The sequence below is a fragment of the Chelonoidis abingdonii genome, chromosome 2 (genome assembly GCF_003597395.2).
Source record: "Chelonoidis abingdonii isolate Lonesome George chromosome 2, CheloAbing_2.0, whole genome shotgun sequence".
In the NCBI taxonomy this organism is placed as follows: domain Eukaryota; kingdom Metazoa; phylum Chordata; order Testudines; family Testudinidae; genus Chelonoidis; species Chelonoidis abingdonii.
In genome coordinates, this window is record NC_133770.1 from 154,742,286 (window position 1) to 154,766,141 (window position 23,856).

Sequence of the window (23,856 nt, forward strand, 5' to 3'; positions counted from 1 at the left end):
TACTTCCTCTTCCTGTACAAGAATAAGCGATGCCAGAATGAACACCTGTATGCTGGTAGAACCACATCCATGCTAAGTGCAAGCCCACACTTAAAACGCAGCAGCACTGATGCAGCTGGAGTACTTCAGAGAAGACACTTAACCCCCGTCACTGAGAGGCAGGAGCTGTATCTATGGGAGCTCTCCCATTGGCAGGGGGGTTAAGGTTGGTATAACTACATCACTCAGGGATGTGGATTTTTTCACACCCCTGAGCAACACAGGTATTCCGACACAGATCTGTAGTGTTAACCTAAGGGACTTAACTGTACCAGTATAGTTTACTGCTTTAACTATAGCAGTATAGTTAAAATATACAGCCTGTGTATTCAGACACGGTCTCAGGTCTTATTCTCTCTTACCCTTCAAGGGTGTCAGTTTGGCCCCAAATGAACATTATGTCTTGTTGAACTTGGCAATTTAAATGGCCAGCCCTTTTCAGTTTCCTTCCAGGCCAAACGAGGCTATGCCCAGCAAAGCTCAACACTGCAGACTTCAAGGCAGTCATGTCAGATGACACAGCTCCCAAGAGGGGTACAAGATCATGCTCCTCATTTTACTAAGTCCCGTCAGAGGCTGCATGCTGGGGTTGATGTCAAGAATGGTGGATTCTATCCCTTGCTCTGCCCTTGGCATGCTGGGTGACCAAGGGCATTGCTCACACCAGCTGGGTCTCTGGTTCCCCATTGGTAAAACAGCCAAGAATAATGCACACAATGTATTATTCAGCCACTAAGTGTCTTTGTGGTGTGCTCCCTGGTAAACAAATGAGACAACTGGAACGCAAGCTGTGTGGAAACCACTTTGTGTCTATAGTTTATAGCTGTTCAACTAAAGAGGATGTGCAAGGAAAGAAAGTTGGATCTGGGCCTTTTAGGGCTTGGCTATGATGCATACAAGGCTGAATAATGCTCATTCTGGGAGATTTTAAACTTTTTTTTTTTTTTGCCGCTTTATTTTCTGCCTTAGATATATCCGGAATATCATGTCTTCACTTGCCTCATCTTGTTGGAGAACTTTTTGCATTACTCAAAGAAACTGGCAATTTTCTTAGCCTTAATTGATGAGGAAGGGCCCTTCACTCTAAAAACCCTTCTCTAAAGCACAGTTAATAAAAGTATAAACACTCTGACCAGGACCACTACCATTTTCAGATAGTCAGGTTTTACTTCATTGCTATTGCTGATGTCAAACTTATTGTATTACCCAATAGCACCAGAGGCCCCAGCCAAGATTGGGGCCCCATTATGCTGGGCGCCATAGAGACGAGTAGCAAGAGACTGTCCTTGATGCAAAGAACTTACGATTTAAAACAAGACAGAACGTGGGAGGTGAAACTGAGGCACAGAGGGACAATGATGTGCACAGCCGTAGTGGAGTGAGAAATAGAACTGGCAAGCGAAGAATGTTCATTAGTGTAATAGGTAGATAGGTGAGAGGAAGAACTAGTGGAGGACTTGGAAATAGGACCCAGGTCTCCTAACTCCCCATCTAGTGCTCCAGCCACTAGACAGCACTGTCTCCCTAAAGCCTCTTCCAGGACTGGGAGGCCCCTGGCTTTCTAGTGTTAAGAAAGCATTGACTGAAACAGGGTGTGTGTGTGTGTGAAATCACATTTGTGCATCATACAGAATCAAAAACAGGGCAAACACCCTACTTCTCGTCTTGGTTTCCTTTAGAAACATTAAAGTGGCTTATAGAGGATTAAACAATCCTTGAATGAGAGATGCTAGATGAGTATGTATGTAGTTTCTCTTCATACAGCTTGAAATATAGAAACTCCAGCACCAGAGCTTAATGGTCCATGGTATGTTGGGAGGGTCCCACTGTCTCAAACCCTCCCCTACCTGCATTGTGGCTCCAATACAAGTAAATGAGTCTGCACCAAAGGGCCTGTATGCTTACAGGGGGGTCTCAGACACCATCACGTCAGCAAGACGCCATGTAGGCAGAAGGGGATCCTTTGAAGGCTGGGCCTTAATTAAGATTCTGTCCATGTGCGTCTCTTTGCGAGATGAGATTAAGATGTTCTGAAATTATTTGAAAAGAACCACACAAGCCCAACCAGATAAAGTTGTGCCTTGGGGAACAGTTTTTATTTGTAGGAATAATCATCGTGCCATGGGGAAGCTGGAAGTACAATACCACACTAAGAAAAATGGTATGAAAAGTACAAAAGTAAGGAATCCTATGTATGGCAATGAATTACTAAAAATAAATATTGTAAACACAAAAATAACAGAACAGCTGAAATCTACAGTCAATCATTGCTACTAATAGTGAACGATCTTTGGCTTTAAATCAAATCTCCTCCGGCCTCCTAAGGAGCCCATTCTGAAGACCTTATTAAGATGCACTTTTCTTTTTTTCAGGCCAATAAAAAGAGTCCAGACTGTCTCTAGGACTAGCTCACATTTTATAGGAAGTCTGTGAAATAACTTCTCTATTTGAAATATACTATGAATCTTGCAACACAGGGCCACCTCCAGAAGGTAACACTCCATCTTTAATGATGGCTTTAAAGCAATAAGGAATAATAATTCTTATCTCTTTCATAGCAGTCTCCTCCCATAGATCTCAAAGTGCTTTGCACTAGGATATGCATTATTATCCACATTTTACAGATGGGGAAACCGAGGCACAGAGATTTTTTTTTTTTTAATGCTCTAATTTTTAGTGGAACTGAACATCCACAAAGCCAGCTGAGTTCAGTTGGGGTTGTGGAGATATTCAATATATCTGAGAAAAGGTTATGCAGAGAATCAGTGGCAGAATTGGGACTACAACCCAGGTTTTCTGAGTCCTATGATCCACTGGACTATGTTGCCTCTGAAATATTCTACTGCTATTTAGAGACTTATTAGATCATGTGTATTGCTTAAAGGCAGATTTCACTATAATTTGCACCTGGTTTAGCTCATTCTGCTTGGAGATGTGCATGTTAAGGTTCTTCCTACCATGCACAATATTTTATAGTTTGTCAAATAAAAAAATCCCATCCAAGGTAACAGCCAAGTGAATAAGTTGTAAGGTAGAAAAAATGATTCTCTCTTACACCTGGCAACTAACATCAGGGAGAAAAATAGGTGCCGGCTTGTTAAAAGATGAATCCCTGTCTTTCTGGACAAGAAATAAACCTTACATCAAAGGGAATAAAGAAAATGCATCTTAATGGAAACAAAAAATAAGCCACCCTGAAAAGTGTTGCAACATTTTCTTAGTGGAGGAAAGACAGAGCAGTGTTGAGAATCAATGCCTGTCTACATGATCTGATCTTCCTTTCTTATTTTGACACACATTAATATAACATCCCATTGTAATTTCTGGTTTAGAAGTTACAATCCCGCTTTGTTATGTGTCTCAGTTCCATTTCACATTGGCCAGTTTCTGAACCAAGAACAACGTCCTCCTGAAAAAGCTACATTCACAACCTGCCATCAGCTATAAATTCTTAATATAGTTCTCCTAACTCCTAAACTGGAAGGAATGGTAAGACAGCAGCAGCTTTCTACGTGTACTGATGCTTCCTCTTTTGCTACAGAAAAGTGCACAAACTGTACTCTTAAAATGAACAGAGGAAACATTCTGCATAGACACAACTGAGCCATATGCTGAAGATGTATTTTCAGTTACATGGTCTGGAGATGATCTGTATGTTTCAAGTAAAATTTTTGTTTCAGGTGAACTGGGAACACATTGGATTCTGGTTTGCATCTGAGTCAAAGTGGGCATGAAAAGAGGGCATGAAAAGAGGGCAGGAGCCTCTGCTGCAGCTTAAGTCAAGTGTACCCAGTGCATCCCTAAGAAGCTGTACAAGAAGGTACAAGAGGCAGTGTTTTTAAGAGAGATGGGCCCTGAACTATCCACCCCAGACTGAAATTTTGGGGAAGCTCGGAGACAGCCTTTGCAATTAGCCCATTGCTCTGTAACTGGGCAAACCCAAAACTCGGATGGGAATTCCCTCCGAACTTTGACAAAGTTTGGATCTGGTTCCCACAACTTGGTAGCATAGAGATTTTAAAACAATACTTCCCACATGGAAAGGCTTTCCTTTCGCACTCAATAGCGCCCACCTCTTTGCAGATCTCATTTGAGCCTAAGCTGGGGAGAAATTCCAGGAGCCACATAACTACACACTTGTCAGGACAAGAAAGCTTGAAAATAATTGTGAGCTCCTAGTAACTTATCCTGCCACCATTAAGCCTGTTACATTTGCAAGAGAGCAAATGTGCCGAGAAGGCTTCCACCCCCAAAGTCAATAGGAATTAAGGGTGCTCAGCAATCCCGGATCTGACCCTCATTCAGAGAGCCTAATGTAGCTTTCCTTGCTCACCCAATTAAGTGCCATTGACCCCAATGGGACTACTCACCAAGGCCCAGATCCAGCAGAATACTGGCACCTACTTAGCTTGAAGACCATGAGTAGTCCCACTGACATCATGAGATTGCTCCCATGTACCTACTTCAGGGTCGAGCTCTGCAAAGCACTTAATCTAATGCCCATTAAAAAAAAAAAAGAAAAGAAAAAAAAAATCAGTGAAAGGACTCCCATTCGCTTCAGTGGGCATTGGGATGGGCCCATAAGCAAGGGGTGAAGGACTATGGCCAGGGAGTGGTTCCATCTAGAAACCCCTTATTCATGCAAGTCAATCTACTCGCGTCAGTGCAACACTTCAGATGAGAATTAAACCATTTGCACAGTCGTAACCCACTACACTGCAAGGAAAGGGAGAAGCCAACATTGCCAAGCCCCAGAATCAGCAGAGCACTTAAACATACACTTAAGTTTAAGCGTATGCTTATAACCCCTTAAGTCACATGCCCAAGTGCTTTGCTGAACCAGAACCCGAATCAGCTACAAAAAGGGATTGCCCTGGCACCCACTATGTCATTGATTGCAAAGAAAGCATCTGTGGTACAAGTGAACTCATTCACTACTGGTGAAATAGAGTGCATTTCAAAAAGAGGTACACTGCTGGATAATCTCTTGTCTTCAAGTTTATAAATATACCCCCCGACTGTAACCCACTTCACTGTACAGTAGATATAATCAAAGCAAAAAATGCCTTGATCAGTAGGCAAATACTAGTAATCCCAGTAAAAGAATCACACACAACTGCTTGGTATTGGATTAGATGGTTTTCTGTTATTTTTTTTAAAAAAAAGATAATTTATTTAAATTCATCTAAAGTTTCTAAACTGGATGATTCTCTTACATTATTTCTGTACACATCATTTTTGATTTTTCCATTTAATTTTATATAGTAATCTTGTGGCTTATAAAAAAATATAAGCATTTAAAATGCCAAGAGACACGTGTGGCGTGCTTTAAAATGGTGCTATTGGAATTGACAGCCACATAGAGATTCTTTTGGTAAAGATGTTACCCCAAGCAGTATAAAAATATACAAAAAAACTACCCACACACAAAAATTGTATATCCGTCGAAACTGATGGTCAGGTTGAGGTTTTTATGTGTATATCACCAGTCATGTGTTAAATATTTACAAAAAAGTTTATGCGATTCATCACCCACCCCTGCATAATTTTGTGTGTGAATTTGCTGGTTTGGGAAACAACAAATTGCAGAATTTAATTGGTCTGCACAGTTTTCTGTTGGCAAAATTATTAACTCTTTATCATAAAAAGCAAAGTGATGAGGAGAGTTCTGCTGCACAGAGCAAACCTGCTGTTAGCTTTGGGGATGCCAATCTGGAAAACCAGAAGGATTTTGACATTTGGGGATCACAAAATTACACTTAATTCTTTGCCGCTGAGCTCCTGCATCCACACACGTTTAACTATAAGCAGGTGAGTGCTGCCATCAACAGCAGTGGTTACTCTCGTGCTTCAAGCAAAACACGGTGCCTGTTTGCCGGACTGGGACCGAATCTCGTGAGAAATTCAGGCCTGAACCCCAACTCCTGTTGAAGTCAACAGTAAAACTCCAGTTGCTTTCAATGAGAGCTGGAGGTGGTGGTGAAGAATAACGTATATTTGCAGAATAAAATGTTTAACCCTTTAGATCAGAAACAGCTAGAGCCTAATCCTGGTTTATTCCAGTGAGTAAACCAAGGACCTACTCCTGCACTGCTAAAGTCAATGGGGATTTTGTCACTTACTTCAGTGTAAGCAGAATTAGGACCGTGCCTGAATGGGGGCCTGCTCCCATGAGCAATGATTACTCGTGAGCCAGAACGAGCAGGATCAGACTCTGAAATAACCAATTCATTTGTTCCCTGGCCGCTGCTATTTCTTTTAGTGCACTGAATACATGGCCTTCATACTTCCATTTCCCCTGATGACACAAGACCTGAAATAACTGCACCCCTTCCATACACCTATCCTCAGAAATTTCAGTCCTTCCAGCCCGCTCCCAGACAGTTATTTTAAATAATAAAAAAGCATTCTGCACTAGTCTCTCAAACCACATTAAAACTAGTCAATAATAATCCACCATTCATGACTATATACATAAAAGACGTAAGATCTCTCGAAACATAAATACAATGCATAAATCCAGATGTGACCTATGGGGTTTTTACAAATAAAGATACAGAGCTAGTTCACAGACAAAAATAAAACCAAACTCACCACATCAAATGAGGGCACAGTGTTGAAACCGCTGTGGAAGAGAAACCATTCATTTCAGCGATGTTTTTTTCTATGCACGCACGCTCCAGTAGGGGTCGCCATTGGCTACACATGTCAAGTACCACATTTAATTAATAGAGAAGCTGGGAAATGGAACTACACCCTGAGTCCCCAAGTATTTCCAGGCAGATGCTCTGCTGGTCGAATTAAAGAAGCACCTTTAACTTGATCCAGCAGGTACTTTAATATTACTCACCACTCCACACGGACACTTTGTATCCTTCGGCGCAGATTCAAATGCATTGGTTTAAATGCTGCGCCCTGTGCTTTTAAGAGCATTACCATGACCTTCATGGAAATAACACAGCCTTGATCAGGGTAAAAGACTAGTGGAGGTCTTTAACCCAATCTTAAAAGAGGTTTTGCTTTCTAGTGTGTTTATGTTAAGACTTGACATCTACAAATAGGTACTATTTACTATTGAAGTGACAACGCAGTGTCTTAATTGCTCTGGCATTATCCTTCTACTGCTACAGAACAAATGCCATTGTGGCTGGGGAGGGAGGTTTAGTATTTTAAATGGGCTGTGGTGAAACAAAAAGGGCTTTGACAGGAAACGTAGCTACACTCCCTGATGACACTTTTAGCTGTACTCGATAGGCAGTTTGATGGCATGCAATAAAACTCCTAAGAAAATAACTTTGAACACACGGCACCTCAGGTCTCAGTATTTTGATAGAACATGTAAAGCTAAAAATCTGCATGTTGAGGAGCAGGAGAAGGTGTGTGTGTTGGAGGGTGGAAAAGGGTCCGCTGGTTTTGCTCTGATAAATCCAAGCCTTCCTAACGACCCCTCTTATCGCTGCCCGGCCTCCCGGATCCGGCATGCCACTGCCGTAATGAGCGCCGCCCCTTTGCCGCTGCCATCTTCTGACTGGAGGAAGGTCACTTCGCACTTCGGGGTCAGCTGCTTCACCGTTTCGTGCATGATGAACGAGAAGCTGCAGCGGGTGGAGGACAAGAGTGAGTATATCTATGATGCTCCCCGTCTCGACCCTAGATTTTGGCCTCAGTTCATTTTAATCGCGGCTAAGAGGATGTTCAGAAGGACAAAGCTTTCCCCCAGAACTCCAAAATGACCATCTGGATGAATCAGCTGTGGGAATGAACCTGAGACTCTGGATCTAACCACATGGTCTCTACTGTGTAAGCTAAAGGAGTAAGGTACCCATAAACCTCTCTGCGTGGCCAGTCAATAGATGGAAACAGGGACCCACTCGTATTGAAGTGGGTTACATTAGGCACCATCTAACAGTAACAAACTTGGACCTGAGCAGTCAGGCTGTGGACTAGGAGATCCTCTGGATGCAGTGAGGAACAACACTTCCAGTCCTGCAGAAAGCTATTCCATGCCACCAAAACAGCCTCGGGGCTATAGCAGTTGGGTACCTGCTCTTTGTGAACAAGAACAACCTAGCGGGTCCATATAAACAGCAGCTCCACTGGCCTCCACGCTCCTTCTACCACTTCCTCTGGGTTGGTAGCTGAGGAGGCCAGTTTTAGCTCAGTGAGTCTCCAGCATGATGGACCCACGGGTAAAGCTCCTTGCGTTCCTGACTTTCGAAAAGCTGAACTTTCCAAAATGGCATCCTCACAGCTGATCTATCCCATAATGCCCACTGCACTGACTGCACAAGCCATCCCAGGGCAGAAGGAAGATGCTTCCTGAGCTCTGCACTGACCCAATTAGTATGGAAAATGTAGACACAGCAAACACAGCTTTCACAAATGAATGTCAGTGATAGAAATCCAAGACCAACTGGATACAGGCTTTAAAGCATGTTCTTGGTCTCAAAAGTAGGTCTCCCATCCTTTGCTAAAGTGACCAAGACAAGTGCTTCTACCCCTTCCATGCAGAACATATTCCATCATCTAATGGATCACCACCCCAACCCACCCCAGGTTGCCTATTAATTTCATCCCACTGTTTTAGACTGGCTGAGAAATGGTGGTTGCATAGTTTGGACAAAAGATTTAGAAACGAAAAATCTCAATTTGCATGGATTTTTAAAAATTTTTCATCTCAAAGTAATTTGTTTCGATACAAATTTTTTCCTTTCATTCCTCTCCTTTTTCAGTCCTTGGGAAGAGAAAGGGGTGAAAAACCAATACCCCAAAAGTGAACATTTTTTCATTTCAATGTGAAACAAATGTTTGGTTTCTGGGGAGTGAGGGAGGAAATACCGAAAAATATGAATATTTTTGGATTATCCAAAAAAAGGTGGAAAAGTTTTCAATCAGCCCTGTTCTTATGTCTGCCATTGTAGCCTGCTTGTGACAGTAATATCTGGCTGCCAACGTCCCTGGAACAATCTCTGACCTACGGAGACTCTCACCCATGGTAACTTACTGAGGATGCAGTTTGTAGAGTGTCCCATCCACACCAACTGTGACCTTAAGGAAGTCCAGCTTGCGGTTCTCCCGGATTTTATCCACCACTGCTGCCACACCAGCGCCACAGAGCTGAGCAGCACGCCTGGCTACCATGGTGCACACCTCCTTCACAATGATACTGTCATCACACGTGCTCTCCAGGCCCAGGTGCTGGAGGATGGAGCGGACCTGGAGCAGGGCTAGGCAATCGCTGGAGGAAGGCAGACAGGGCAGGACAGAGACATTAGAGACCAAAAGAAAGCCTGCTGTCAACATCAGAATGCAGGAACAGTCTGAACTCAGGATGCTCTTGGAAGTATAGCTCTAATCTAAAGAATGACGTCAGTTCATTCTTTCTCGTGCAGCATCACCTGTAATAACAGCTTCTGCGGGCCAGGTTCTGCCTTCAGTGCAGCCCCACCGCTTGCACTGGGCGTAAGTGATCAGAACTTGGCAAAGAATCCTGTTGATGATGCACAAGAAAGAAGAGATTTTCCAACTTGCTCTCCTGCAGCTGAGCTGTCTCCGGGGGGCTAAGAGAGTGATAAGCAACAAGGACTAGATTTTTAAAGCCTTATGCTTAACAATCTGTCCCACCTTGTATTTAGCTTGGACACGCTGGTTCCCACCTCCAGACGTGAGGAAGAGCTCCGTGAAGCTCAAAAACTTGTCCCTTCGGCCCATTCAAGTTGGTCCAATAAAAGATAAGACCTCACCTGCCTTGTCTCATTTAGATTTTGAAAAAAGTATTTAGGTGATGCTCCACTCGGTGCTGCAATGCCTAAGTGACTTAGGAGCCAGGTTCATTTTCAAGAGCACCTGAGTCTTAAAGTGCCTTTCAAACTTATGCGTCTGACGAAGTGGGTATTCACCCACAAAAGCTCATGCTCCAATACATCTGTTAGTCTATAAGGTGCCGCAGGACTCTCGCTTTTTACAGATACAGACTAACACGGCTACCCCTCTGATACTTTAAAACTTAATACTTCTATTTGTCACTCAGATCAGCAGAGCTGACTGAATACCCAGGAGGCAGATCTGTTGGGTAGTAAAGGGGCAGCATTTCACGTACACTGGGAGTTCCAAAGAGGACTAAGGAAATTAGATGCCCGACTCCCACTGGATTTTAATTAGATCTGGGTACTTAAATCCCTTTGGCACCTTTGAAAATCCCTGTTTTCCCACCCAGCAGATCTCACTAGCGTGAACTAATTTTACATCATAATCAGAGTGGTGATTTCATCATAAAGACCCCGATGATGAGTGCAGAAGTAGCTCCTCCAGCCAACAATAGCTTGTTAATATCTAGTGAAGCGGAAATAGAGAGCACTCTGCACTCACAGCTTTGTTTCATCCTCCACCACCCAAAAAACCCACACCATTGACAGTGTCACAGCACTAGCCCTGGGATTCTATCTAGTTATTTACATGTACATCTAAGAATTTGGAAGGATTCTGGACCTAATGTGACTTGGATGAAATTCCACTGAGTTCCTTAGAACTATACTACTAGATTACTCCTGGTTGTTGCTTGCGCTGCAGATGTTTGGAATCTCTTATGGAGTTTTACCATGTGAATCAATCAGGAATCAGAGCCTCTTCCTACCTCTCCCCAACTCCCCCCAGTGCTTTAATGGAGGACATTTTTTTTAAAACGGCAACAATTAAAGATCAACACTGCAGACGAGCAGGGCGTGCAAGGCAACATCCGTGGGCAACCACACAACAAACTGGAGCATGTGCGCGCAAGAAAGGAAATTATTTCAGGAAGGAAATATTGGGTCAGTGATATTACAAAAAATAGAGACGAACAGTCACTGTTGTACGGGGGACTGGTTTTAATGCAGCATGAAAACCCTCAGCATGATATTGCTCTGCAAGAAGCAGATCCCGCAAGGGACTGAGTGGGGTAAGTGGGGGCTAGAATCCAGCAAGCTGCTGAACACTGAAAATCACAACTGGGCAAAATGTTTTTTTCTGACACTGGGGTGGGGAGGGGAGTGGGGGGAAATAATACAGATTTGGCAACATCCAAACATTTCTCCAATCATTTCAATTAAAAAAAAAAAATCTGAAAAATATCAAAGTGTCCTTTAATATTTATTAAAAACTCAAAAATGTTATAAAAAGGCTTGAAATCCAAACAAAATGTTCAGTTTCAGGTCAAATGAAACTTCAGTCAATGAACCCCACAGCAATTATTATTATTATTATTATTTTTTTCCAATTTTTCCATTTGCTAGCTGTACTCAAGACCTTGCTAAATTTCACTGGATATACTTTTCCCAGCTCGATTACATCTCATCTGTAGGCAAGGGACAAGCGTCTTCGTTCATCCACCTTCCCAACCCCTCCCTTCTGCGTCTGGAATCTCACCTCTCAATTTGAGACAGGAACTTCGTCTCGAATATCCCCCTGGTCTTCAGCCTTTCGGAGATCCGCCCCCGGAACAGCAGCCCCCGCTTGGTGAAGTCGATCAGGATGTTTCGGACAATCTCGCCCAGGTACATCCCGCTGATCATTTTCTCAAACCTGGAGTTGAAAAGGCACAGCTGAGCGTGGGGTAGGAAGGACAGGGTAGCGGGTGAGTCAAAGGACTGGGACTCTGGAGATCTTGGTTCCATGCTCAGCTCTGCCACAGATTCCCTGTGTAATCTCAGGCAAGTCACTGAATCTGCCCCCCAGTTTCTCAACTCCCCACCTGTACAATGAAGATAACAATCCTTCCCTATCTGGGAGGACAAAACCCATTCATAACTGTGAAGCACTAGCCTGCCCTTCATTACTGTAGTAGCTAAGTATAAAGACAGCTTCAAATGGGGTGATTTGGAGGTGTCATCACATAGGCTGGACTCTGGCATCTGCATCATCTGATGTGCGCTTAGAGGTTGCTTAGTGGGAGGACCCCTGCTCAGCACTAAGAACATGAAATGCTCAGCTGCAGTGGGGTGAGAACCACGTGGCTCTAGGATGGGGTTTGTAGAGGAATTCCAGGCTGCTCTTTAAATACTTTGCGCCTCTCATGGCACTTTCTTTCCAAGGATCACAAAACAATGGGCTGGATTTTCCTGTCACTTAACAAGGGTGCAAATCAGTGTAAACACCACAGACTTCAGCAGAGTTATTCCTGATTCACACCTGAGGGTGAGTGAGAGGCGTATCCAGCCCAGTGAGTTAAACCTGACACCATCCCTGTCAAGTTGTAGCATGATCCCCCCAAGCTGCTGGTGGAAAACAGAGGCACAGAGAGATGAAAAAGAAACATGATGCTCATGGGGCTTGGTCCGACCCCCTGATGTCAGTGAGAACATGGTCAGGCCCTTAGGAAAGGGTCAGCTAGTTTAGTGCTAAGTCTCCAAATTTCCATCCCAAGTTCTAGCCTTGGTTTATTTTAAATTCTGCCGAGGTGATGGTCAGAAAAACGGGGAGGAATCTTCATGATGCTCAGGTACCATGCAATGAAACTAATGGGACAAATCCTAGCCCCTGGCCTGTAGCCCAGGATGTGCTAGGCCAGAGGTTCTCATACTGGGGGTCAGGACCCCTCAGGGGGTCACGAGGTTATTACACGGGGAGCTGCGAACTGTCAGCCTCTACCCTACACCCTGCTTTGCCTCCAGCATTTATAATGGTGTTAAATATATAAAAAAAGTGTTTTTAATTTATAAGGGGGGGGTCACACTCAGAGGCTTGCTATGTGAAAGGGGTCACCAGTACATAAGTTTGAGAACCGCTGTGCTAGAGAGATCCCTTAATGCCATGTGTTCTCCAAGACAGCGTGGAAATCACAGACGTCTTCAAAGCCCTGAACGCACACACCTTTGTTTCCCAGCATTGAGAGAAAGTTCATCCACCGCCACATCAAATTCTGTCTGGAAGTCATCCAAGCAGCCGTTGTCCCCGAATGCCCCCCACTCCATGTTAATGCACATTCTGCCCTCTTCACCCTCCACCAGTTCCACATTCCTCATCTCCTCCATGTAGCAGGCGTTGCTGCCCGTGCCTGTGGCAGAAGAGCACAGAAAGGTCTAAAGGTTCATGAAACATCTCCTGCTTTGAGGGGAATACAAGGGACAGCAAAAAAAGTTGGAAGATAAGAGCTGTACTTCTACTGGTAGTTAATAGAGACTCTTTCAGCTCAAGCAGGGGAGAGACTTATCCCAGATGCTGTCAGTGCCTAGTGTAGCATACAGCCATGATGTCTATAGTGTGCAGTCACCCATCTATTACTATAAAGGATCTGTTGCTATGATCTTACCTTCTAAATGCTGGGGCAGGGGTGGGGAACCTGTTTTCTATGATGGGCCATTGACCCACAGGAAAAAAAAAACTATATCAATCGCTGGCCACACACAAGTATCATAGGATCATAAAATATCAGGGATGGAAGGGACTTCAGGAGGTCATCTAGTCCAGCCCCCTGCTCAAAAGGATCACAAAACAATGGGCTGGATTTTCCTGCCACTTAACAAGGGTGCAAATCAGTGTAAACACCACAGACTTCAGCAAAGTTATTCCTTGATTTGCACCTGGGGGTGAGTGAGAGGAGTATCGGGCCCAGTAAGTTAAACCTGACACCATCCCTGTCAAGTGGTAGCATGATCCCACCAAGTAAAAAGCAACTTAAATTTAGTGAGGTTTTTTTAGAGACAGAAATATAAAACGTTCAACTCACCCACCTGTGGGGGGCATGGAGGCTCAGGGCTTCCCCCCGCAGTGGGGCGAGCCGATGCTCGCAGCACCAGTTCTGCAGGGAGGCACCAAGACTTGCCACAGGCTGGATGCAATGAAGCAACGGGCTGGATCCAGCCAATGGGCTGTAGGTTTCCCACCCCTGTACTAAAGCTTGCTAAAAGTCACTTGGGCAGAATCTAAATTTTCCATGGGACCATGTGATTTTCAACAAAATTTTGCCAAGGAGAAAATGGACATGATTTCCATTTTGACATTTTTGGAACAGAACATTTTGGTTTTTTTCTTTTCTAAACTGGTTTTATATCGTCCAAAAATTGAAAAAAAGTTGACATTGAAAGAAAAAGCCATTTAAATTGACCCTAAAGCAATTTTTCTCCAAAATTTTTGTTCAGTGGAAATTTTGAAATTCAATGTTTTGTTTCAATTCAGAACAAAAACAAATTTTGAAATCGCAGAAAATTCCAGTTTATGCTCGGCTGGAGGCCAAATATTCTGCTGACAATTCCACTTAAATCAATGGAGCTAACCTGCTAGATCATTGCCCGGTATGAGCTCAGATGTGCTAAATTAAGAAGTTTCTTTGTTAGAAAGTGGGCACTAGGGTTTAGGGGTTTTACCATTACTCTGTGCAACCCGGTCAATGCAAATTTCACAGTCTTATGTGATACCTGTGTCTGCTATCTGTGCAGCATGGCCTACACAACGGCCGTTCTCTTGAGCTTAAACAGCTTGGGAAAAAGCAATGAGCGTTCCATGAGCCTCTCAAGAATGAAGCAAGAAGATCACCCTGATGGCTTAGGCCTGTCAAAACATGCCACCCACGAAACCTAAAGTATTCACCAGGAGGAACTCTTTATCATTACCAACATCCTTTATAGTCTTTCACCATGGAATGTAATAAAGTCACATCTGCTTGTACCTACCACATCTGAATTTGGTCCCAAATACTCAAGGAAATGAAGCTGGCTGGGGGTGAGGAAGGCAAAAGATTTCCACTGACTTTGCCATTTTTCACCGAAATTTCAAATATTTTAACATTTTTCCAACCATTGGTGGAAAATTCTGATCTGTACTAGATCTCCCAGGAATAGCTAAAAGATACAGGACAGGAGGGGAGTACAGAATAGGAACTGGGTACAGGGGGAGAGATTGGTTTGTTATGTAAAGCTTCAGTTCTTACCAACGATGAGCCCGACTTCACAATAAGGATCTTCATAACCACAGGTCATCATGGTGCCTACTGTGTCATTCACCACTGCTACCACATCCAGATCAAACTCCTGAGGAAGAAAGGGTTACCATGCATTATTCTGGAAGAACCAGCACCTTTTATGCTCCCTTTCACTGCTGCGTTCAGAGCAACACACTCAACATGAATGCAGGTTTAATACAGCTCCCTATTACTGGAATCAAAGCAACTAAGGGTATGTCTACACTGCAGTTAGACACATGTGGCTGACCCATGCCAGATGACTTGAGCTCAGGCTAAGGGGCTGTTTAACTGTGGTGCAGATGTTTGGGCTGGAGCCCGGACTATGAGACCCTCCGACTTTGCAGGTTAGGAAGGTCCCAGAGCTTGGGCTCCAGTCTGATTTGGAACGTCTCACTGCTATTTTTAGCCTCGTGGCACAGGACGCAGACGTGTCTCCTCCCCTACCAGTGTAGACTTACCTTAGATGGGGATATTTAGTACTTAAGACTGTTCATCTACAGAGCCAAGCGCTTTAGGAAACTGGGCCTCATCCAAAATACCCCAAAAAAGTTAAAACTGCCTGTAACTTGGCTTATTTACACTGACAGGTTGAAGAGCCAGGATGACCTTGATACGGTTACAACCTGCAGTTATAAGAATTTCCCCTAATGCCCTTTTTCAGAGCATGTTATGTGTCCCCAAATTCACAGCAGCACAGCACACCTAAATCTGCTACTGCTGCCAGCTAGGGGACTTAGTCCAATCGTTCAAGCTGTAGAGACCCTTGCTCTTAGCACTGAAGGTCCCGTGTGGAGTAAGATATGACAGTCATTTAGCCATTTTCTGACTTTATGCTCAGCCAAGTAAATTTCCTTTCTAGCTGCAGTCAGAATTCCAGACGGATCTGGATTATCTGACTGACTATTTGCAAATTCTCCCTTTCATTCACACACTGATCGCTCAGATCAGAGGTCCCATGGACATTCACCTCTCTCCTATGTATGGCTTCTTTCAGCAGGTTCACCACATCTTCTCCTTCACAGCCAGTAGCTTTGAACCCTTTAGTCCATTTCAGGAGTATTCCCTTAAAAAGAGAACAAAAGATACAATAAACCAGAGGGGGAAGAGAGTGCAGAATAGTTAGCAGCAAGCAAAGACTTTGGGCTGGTCTACAATGGGGGAGGAGGAGGAGGGGCAATGTTTCGAACTAAGATACGCAACTTAGTGTAGCTGAAGTCGAAGTATCTTAGTTCAACTTATCAGGCCATTCTCATGGCGGCGAGTCGACTGCGCTTACTCCTCCTGCCGAGAGGGAGTATGGGCATCGATTAGCGGATCGATTTATCGCATCCAGACGAGATGCGATAAAATCGATCCCCAATACATCAAACATATAGATGTACCCTTACAGTCACTTAAGATCTGCTCTGGTAAGAGCGCTCTTTATAGCTACATCAGTTCATGTATACGGCTAAAGGGGACTGTGGTCAAGATTTAAGATGGACTCGTAACTTTAGGTGCCCAACTGGTGGTAACTTAAAGGGTCTGATTTTGAGAGTAGGCCTATTAGCCAAGATGGTCAGGGACGCAAGCTCATGCTCAGGGTGACCCTAAACCTCTGACTGCCAGAGGCCAGGAAGGGAAGACAGGGGTGGATCACCCCAACTGTCCTGTTCTGTACACCCCCTGTTCCTCCTAAAGGTCTGGCACTGGCCACTGTCAAGCTAGATGGACCATTGTTCTGACCCAGTATGGCCGTTCTTGTGAGAGAAGGCTCAAGAATTCCTTAAAATCAGGCCCCTTTAAGGTAACAGGTTGGGCACAGTGTTAAAAGTCTTGGCCAGCCTATTCAGAACCTATTTAAGGGAGAGAGTTTTAAATCACCTTTTGATCTAGGAGGATACCAGCTGACCTGAATGGTATGTGTTTTCCAGCAGATACTACTACACACAGAGGGCGGAGCCTAGATATTGTTTTCGTCAATATTAACTAGTGCTGTGTCCTCTTCTTTGTTGCAATGACGCAGGTTATTAATACAGGAGGAGTTTTTTTTAAGGCACCAATGGATTCCTACCTCCCATTCCTGCTTGGGGAAAAGCTTCCCCATAATGTTCCCATCAGTCCTGGCAGATGTTCACCGAAATATTTGCATTAAATAGCTCCACAACATGACATCTTAAACCAATTCTAATTTTTTTTTTTTTTTAACATACCAAGCTCTTCATACATGGCACTGCAATAGGCTTTACAGGGAGAATTAAGATGCTAGAAAGAAAAGGAAGGTTTAAGGTGAGGTTTAAAAAGGAAAGGACTCTGGACACAGGAGGGCAGGGGGGAAGGGAAAGTTCTTGGTAGGGAAAGGGTTAAAAATGAACTAAAGCTACAAAGTGGATGGTCAGAAGGGGAAGTGTTAATTAAAAAAAAAAAAAAAGAGGGATTGCAAGTCTTGAATCTGGGCCCCCGGAGATTCCTCAAACTGCAGGCACCACTCGGCAGCCTGCTGGCACCAGCGAGGAGCATGAGCTGGTGGACCTTAGCTCACCAGAGCCACCACCTATGCAATTCCCGATTGGAGGAGACATCTAGCCCCAGTGATTGGGTCAGACTCATTATTTAAGCCAGAAGAGGCACAGGAAGTTGTCTGAGCAACTAGGTGACATGGCTGGCTGCTACACCAGAGGCCGTCTTCCTGCTTTGTTCCAGTTCCCTGCTTCTGCACCCCAGAAAGCTACTGACTCCAGCTCCAACCCTTGGCTTGACACCTGACTGACTCCTGGCTCTAACTCCCTATTGCCAATTCCTGCTCCAACCACTAGCTCTGACCATCACTGCTCTGACAACTAGGTCTGACCGCTTACATCTCGGTCCACGACAGGAAGCTAAGGAGAACCAGGGAATAATGTTGTGTTGCACCCTCTTTATCTACATTTGGTCTATTTAGATCATAGGCTCTTTGGGGCAGGGATCTCTCCTTTGACGTGCCCAGCATTGCTTGTGGGTGGAATTAATAAAAACATACATAGTAATACAATGACATTTAAAAACGATCACAGACAAGGGTATGACAAGTCACAGGACATCCCTCCATGGAGAGCAACCTGGAAGGGACAGAGATGAGGACCAAGAGAGTACACTTTGTGAAAGACATCCGTGGACAGCTATCCTCTGGTAGGATTTAGCCCCTGAACTGGTGGGGCACAATGAAGATGAGATTAGAGTGGTCAGAGAGGTGCAAAGAGAATTTCAATAGTTAGGAAGGAGGAGGTTGATGACGGTCCATCTTGGAGCAGAACTGCTGTGCCAATGGTGTTCTGGAAGACTATGGAAGAGGGAACTACAATAGGATGGAAAGAGGTTAGGATATGAGCAAGATTTCAGGTCAGGTAGGGTCAAGATAAGGAGGAATGTCTAGAGGTGGCAACAGACTCACAAGTGAGACAGGAAAAGGAAGTTTGAAAACAAGGATGTCACCTTCTAATCCTTCCCTCTGTTTCTGAACAATGTAGCAATATAGGCTAGTTAGTAGGTACAGATACCACGTAGCTGGATATAGGTTACCTCATCAAGGTTATTCTGTTGGCAAGGGAAAGAGAAGGTGAATCCCAGAGGAAGTGACACACCCTTCATTCCCATGTATTCCAGGAAGTCCGAAATGCAGTGGACGATGTGATCGAACAGCTGTAGACAGACAACCAGAGGCAGTTGCTTTAATAACTGCAGAAAACTTGATTAAGTACCAGGCTACCAGCTAAGAGTGTATCCGCTGGTACTAGAAAAGGTAAATGGGCTACCACTTCAACTCAGCTGCATAACCAAGTAGTGAAAAATCCATCCCCATGGAGGTCTTCCTCCTGTAGCTAATTATACAGTGGCACTTATACAGTTAAAATTTAGGAGATGCCTGAATCCGGAGTTTGGGGCTGGGTTACCCGTCACCTCATACGCAATGGGATACCACCTCATCCCATCTCAGCCCCAGAGTTATCACCTGAAGTTTCAAGCTTTTCTCCTTCAGCCCCCTTTTCTTTATTTAAAAGATTTTTCTTTGCATTTCATGCACAGGTTAAAAAAAACAACAAAATTCAACATTAATACAGTGTTCTTCACCCAGAGAAATGCAAAAGCACATTTCAACTTAAGAGACACATGCCTTGTAGTGACAGGTTACAGGAACTCAATCTATTAGCGAGGGAAGGATAGCTCAGTGGTTTGAACATTGGCCTGCTAAACCCTGGGTTGTGAGTTCAATCCATGAGGGGGCCATTTAGGGATCTGGGGCAAAAATCAGTATTTGGTCCTGCTAGTGAAGGCAGGGGGCTGGACTCAATGACCTTTCAAGGTCCTTTCTAGTTCTAGGAGATAGGTATGTGTCCAATTATTAAATTTAAAAGTTTATCCAAGAGATGGTCATGAAGTGGCTTGATTATGGTCTGTAAATATCTACACCCAGGGAAGAGATTTAAGTGAGCAGCCAGTTCTAATTGAGCAGAAAAAGGCAGAACATGATCTAAAGGTTGGAAGCTGAAGCTAAAACAAATTCAGACTAAAAAAAAAAAAAAGTGCTCTTTATTTCTTAACAGTGAGGTTAGCTCACCATTGGAGCAACTGACCCAGGGATGTGGTGCATATGAAGCCTTTAAATCAAGACCTCGTCTCTTTTTAAAAAGTTATGCTATAGCGCAAACAGAAGTTACGGGCTTGATGCAGAAGTTATTAGGCAAGGTTCTCTGGCCCGTTACGCAGGAGGTCAGACCAGATGATCACAACAGTCCCATCTGGCCTTGAAATTGATCAGCCTGTGAATCTGGGGGCTGATCTGCAATGCCGAGATCACGCTCCACTCTTGCTGATGCAATGGGTGTTGAGGAGGCTCAATCTCTCCAAAGAGGTGTTTAGCACCTCACGAGAGGGGGCATCATTTTTGCACAACACTGAAACACAGCCACCTCTGAGATGGAAGCCCACAGCTGTTCCACCAGCACAGAGCTACACTAGAATTAAGGTTATGTTTGCTCAGTTATCCTTATCTAAAGTGCTTCTCTACACTAGGGGTCTACAGCAGAACAGCTATGGCATGCTGTAGGAACTTCGCCTCCCTGACTGACTATAAGGTAGGTCAACTAAAGCATCCTTCCATCACCCTAGCTACTTCTACCCCCTGGGTTAGGGTGACACAACTATGGCCCTCAGGGGTGTGGATTTTTCAGCCTAAATTTTAAGTGTACAGGAGAAAATTATAAGCAGTATGAAAATTTTTCCTCAGTACCCTCTTCATTTGCTCAGTGCCGGGCTAAATTCTCTGCTGCCTAAATTCTACCAAGGGCAATGGGTTTACAACAGCAAGGAATTTGGATCGTGCTGATTTCCCAACATTTGCTGCTCCATTTTAGAGCTTCTGTGATTTACTCTCTAGTGAGAGGTATGGAGGGGAATACTTCGGTGACTCATTTCAACGCATTGGGGCAGGGAAGGTTAGGGAAGAATCCCCTTTTCTTAGAGCCTTGTTTTGCTCGTTTTTCAGATTCAGGTGACGGATCTATTAAGTTTCAGGGACAAAGCAAGAGCTTGAGTGGTCAGGCTGGCTGCTAGAATAGCTGAATTCCTTGGAAGAAGGCCTTGTGACAGGAAAAATGGGCAAGGATGGGTTAACAGAACCACACGGCCATCAAATAGTCAAGGCAAGATGGGAATGCTGCATGCAGGGGGCTGCTCTGCAGCAATGGACCTAGGCCCATGGTTTTGATCTTACTGTGCGACTGGCTGTGAAATATCAGCGAGGCTTATTTCTTCTATCTTTTAACAGGAACAAAGTTACCAGCTGAACTGAGACACAAAATCTCATCTCCTTTCGTGTGTCTGAATAGTCACAAGGCATTAACAGATCACACCTACACCCTGCTCCCACTCTCCTCACCAAGCCCTCTTGCCTTGGTCCCTTGTTATCATTATAACAGTGACAAGTGGGCACAGAACAGCTGCATCTTTACACTCATATTATATTGGGGCAAATGGCAACACAGTGCCCAGAATTTGCTCCAGTGCAACTACTATACCCAAAACAGCCTGAAATACTTCGCAGAATTATGCTTAAGTCACCGTGTGACTCTGGGAAGTCACTCAACTTCTGGGCCTCAGTTTCCCTACCGGTAAAACACGATCTTTGCATGCCTTTGCAAAGTGTCAGCATTCCATGGATAGAGAGCACTATCACAGCAGTATGAGTTACTTGAAATGGCTTTGATGGTTTCTATAGATAGGCATCACGAGTGCATCCATCTTTGGTGTCCAAGCATGTAGGTCTGCTGGACTGTGTAATTTCAGATCGCAAATCACACTATAATAATAGCATTTCTGGAGAACTTCTCACCCATAGATGTCAAAGCACTTCACAAAGGTGGAGCGGTATCACCACCCCATTTTAAAGACTGAGGCACGTAAGGGGTTTGTCCAAGGTAACAAACAGGCTGCGGTAAAAGCCATGGCTAGAAGCCAGGTCCCCAGCACCTACCCTGTACCCTCACCACCAAGACACTTCAGGTGAGACATCAGCTCTTCTTTCAAGCTGGCCCTTGCTCACCTCCTCTCCTGTCCCCTGCATGATCTCCTGCGGGATTGAGTAGATCTTATTGTGCATCTCAACTCCACGCCTAATCCCATTCCGCACACGCACCAGCAGCACACGGAAATTTGTTCCCCCAAGATCCAAGGCCAGGAAGTCTCCTTTTTCTGAAACCCAAACGAAGGCAGTTACAACACTATCCACAGCAGCTGCCAGCAAATGATGTACCCAGATCACCCTAAAGACCCGGCCAGCCCCAACCTCTCATCTACAGGCAGTGGAGCAACCAAGGAATGCAAAGTGAAGGGGAGTAGGTAGCACAATGGGCTTGGAAATGGAGGTTGTTAGTTCCAACCTCACAGAGACTCGTGGAAATTGAAGTCATGGGAGTTAAACCAGTGAGAGATCAGATTCCTCCCTCTGAACAATTCTGGAGAATCGGAATGAACCATGGACAACCAGTTCTCCGTCCCCATTATGCTTTGTACCACGACAATGCATAGAGACCTCAACTGAGATGAGAGCTTCCCTGTGCTAGGTGTTTCACTCTAAATGGACAAGACAGAGAAAGTGTGGGAGGAGAAGCAGGGGGACAGAGCATGGAAGTGACATGCTTGTGGTCACACAGCAAGGTTAGTGGGGGTGTCAGGAGTTGAACCCAGATGAATAAAGTCCTAGTCCAGTGCTCTAGCCACTGGGCCACATTGCCTTGAAAGCTGTTCAAGAAGTTTGTTTGCTTTAAAGTGTGCATTGGAAACCCAACTGCATGCGTCAATCTGAAGTTCACAAATACAGGGCTACAAGTCCCCAGAGGGCCACCCTGTTCCTCAGTGACTCATGTTGGTTAATGCCTAGTGCCAGCATGAGAGTCCACTCTGAGATGGTGCCCGAGTGGATTAGGAAGCCCATAGGCACCGACTCTGTGGGTACTCTGGGGCTGGAGCACCCAGGGGGAAAAATTAAGGGGTGCTCTGCACTCACCAGCAGCCAAGCTTCCCCATCCTCACCTCCTCCCCCGCCCTGGTACCGCTCCTCCCCATCCCACACCTAACAGCTATTTGGCAGTGCTTAGGATTTTCCGGGAGGGAGGGGAAGGAGGCAGACAAGAGGTGGGGCACGGGTGGGGACTTTGGGGAAGGGTTGGAATGGGGGCAGGGCAAGAGCGGGGCCGGGGGGGGTCAAAAACCCACTGGGCAGAGGGGAAGTCGGCACCTATGAGGTAGCAGATCCAAACCTTGAAATACAAAGATGCTCAGATTGAAGGTTCTGGCCCCTTTATGATCTAATGTTCTATCCAGCAGGTGACAGGAGTGTTCACACACACACAGTATGTTACCTGTTCCATCCGGAGTGGCGCACACGTAAGTGGGAAGCATTTTCACAGTGGCATCTGGGTGCGATGCTTTGCTCAGTCCCCTCTCCATCTCTATCCTCATCCTATTCTTCACCTCCAGCAGCTGCTCATGGCTCAGCTTTAGGGCTTCCAGGGTCTTCTGCCTTGCCTTATGCTGGGCTGCTAGCCTGTAGGCCACTGCCGTGACCATAGCGGCCCCTTTGCCGCTCCCGTCTTCCGAACGAACGAATCGGATGTCGCAGTCTGGCAGCAGCTTCCGCACCGTCTTCTGAAGGCGCCGAGCAAAACTGCACAGGACGGAGGCAGGAGTGAGTGTCACCCACTTAGTGTGGTGCTCCAGGCCCCTCTACTGGTGACTGCCCCACATACAGATACTGACAGCTCAGGGAGGCTCATGCTTTTAGATTCAGGGGGCCCAGGTTCAATTCCTGTTGCCTACCCCCACCCAGCCTTATGCAAAGCTAGACCTCATTTAGGTCTGTAGCCTTGCAAGAGCTTTTCCACTGATGGACAAGCTTCTGAAGGCCTTTTCCTGCAGCTCTTTAACTTCTTCCAGGCCCTCCTGTAAAGCCCTTTCACTCAATGCATTTTTACAAACATTAACACTGGTGGCAACTCAGACAGGCAGGAAAGCTGGGAAAATGGAGTCCCAGAAAGCCTGGCACAGCTAGGATTAGAACCTGGTTCTCCCTGTTTGTAGGCTTGTGCTCTATTCACTGGACTGCAATCTGCGAGGCAGTGTAATCTACGAGGGTCCAATTCCCAGGCCATGCAATCTATTAAAAGCTACTTGGCTTGTGCCTCAACTGATACACTACTGATTCGGGCTGTGAACAGCATACCGGACTTTCACTGACTTTACTGGGAGTCACAGCCCTTTAAGTGCTCTGGGATTGGGTTGCTTTAAAAACTCTGTCAAGCTGCAGAATGATCCCCAGGGCCATTTCCTCGCAAACTCATTGCTAGCCTCACGTAGGTCCTCAGGCTTAC

General features: G+C 45.0%; 2 protein-coding genes across 2 annotated transcripts in view; both read right to left on the bottom strand.

The window, feature by feature from the left end:
- LOC142046427 (hexokinase-2-like) overlaps positions 1-1,964 on the bottom strand; it is a 7,014-nt gene extending 5,050 nt beyond the window's left edge. The window contains exon 1 of the mRNA XM_075063392.1: positions 1,945-1,964. Within this exon, the coding sequence (XP_074919493.1) occupies positions 1,945-1,964 (20 nt within the window). The remainder of the gene's footprint in view (positions 1-1,944) is intronic.
- A 144-nt stretch (positions 1,965-2,108) lies between these two features.
- The window catches only part of HK2 (hexokinase 2), a 64,534-nt gene continuing 42,786 nt past the window's right edge, over positions 2,109-23,856 (bottom strand). The window contains exons 10-18 of the mRNA XM_032771294.2: positions 22,849-23,153; positions 21,531-21,679; positions 18,512-18,631; positions 15,942-16,037; positions 14,942-15,041; positions 12,886-13,069; positions 11,443-11,598; positions 9,044-9,277; positions 2,109-7,634 (exon numbers count right to left, since the gene is read on the bottom strand). Of these exons, the coding sequence (XP_032627185.1) occupies positions 7,490-7,634; positions 9,044-9,277; positions 11,443-11,598; positions 12,886-13,069; positions 14,942-15,041; positions 15,942-16,037; positions 18,512-18,631; positions 21,531-21,679; positions 22,849-23,153 (1,489 nt within the window). The 3' untranslated portion in view covers positions 2,109-7,489. The remainder of the gene's footprint in view (positions 7,635-9,043; positions 9,278-11,442; positions 11,599-12,885; positions 13,070-14,941; positions 15,042-15,941; positions 16,038-18,511; positions 18,632-21,530; positions 21,680-22,848; positions 23,154-23,856) is intronic.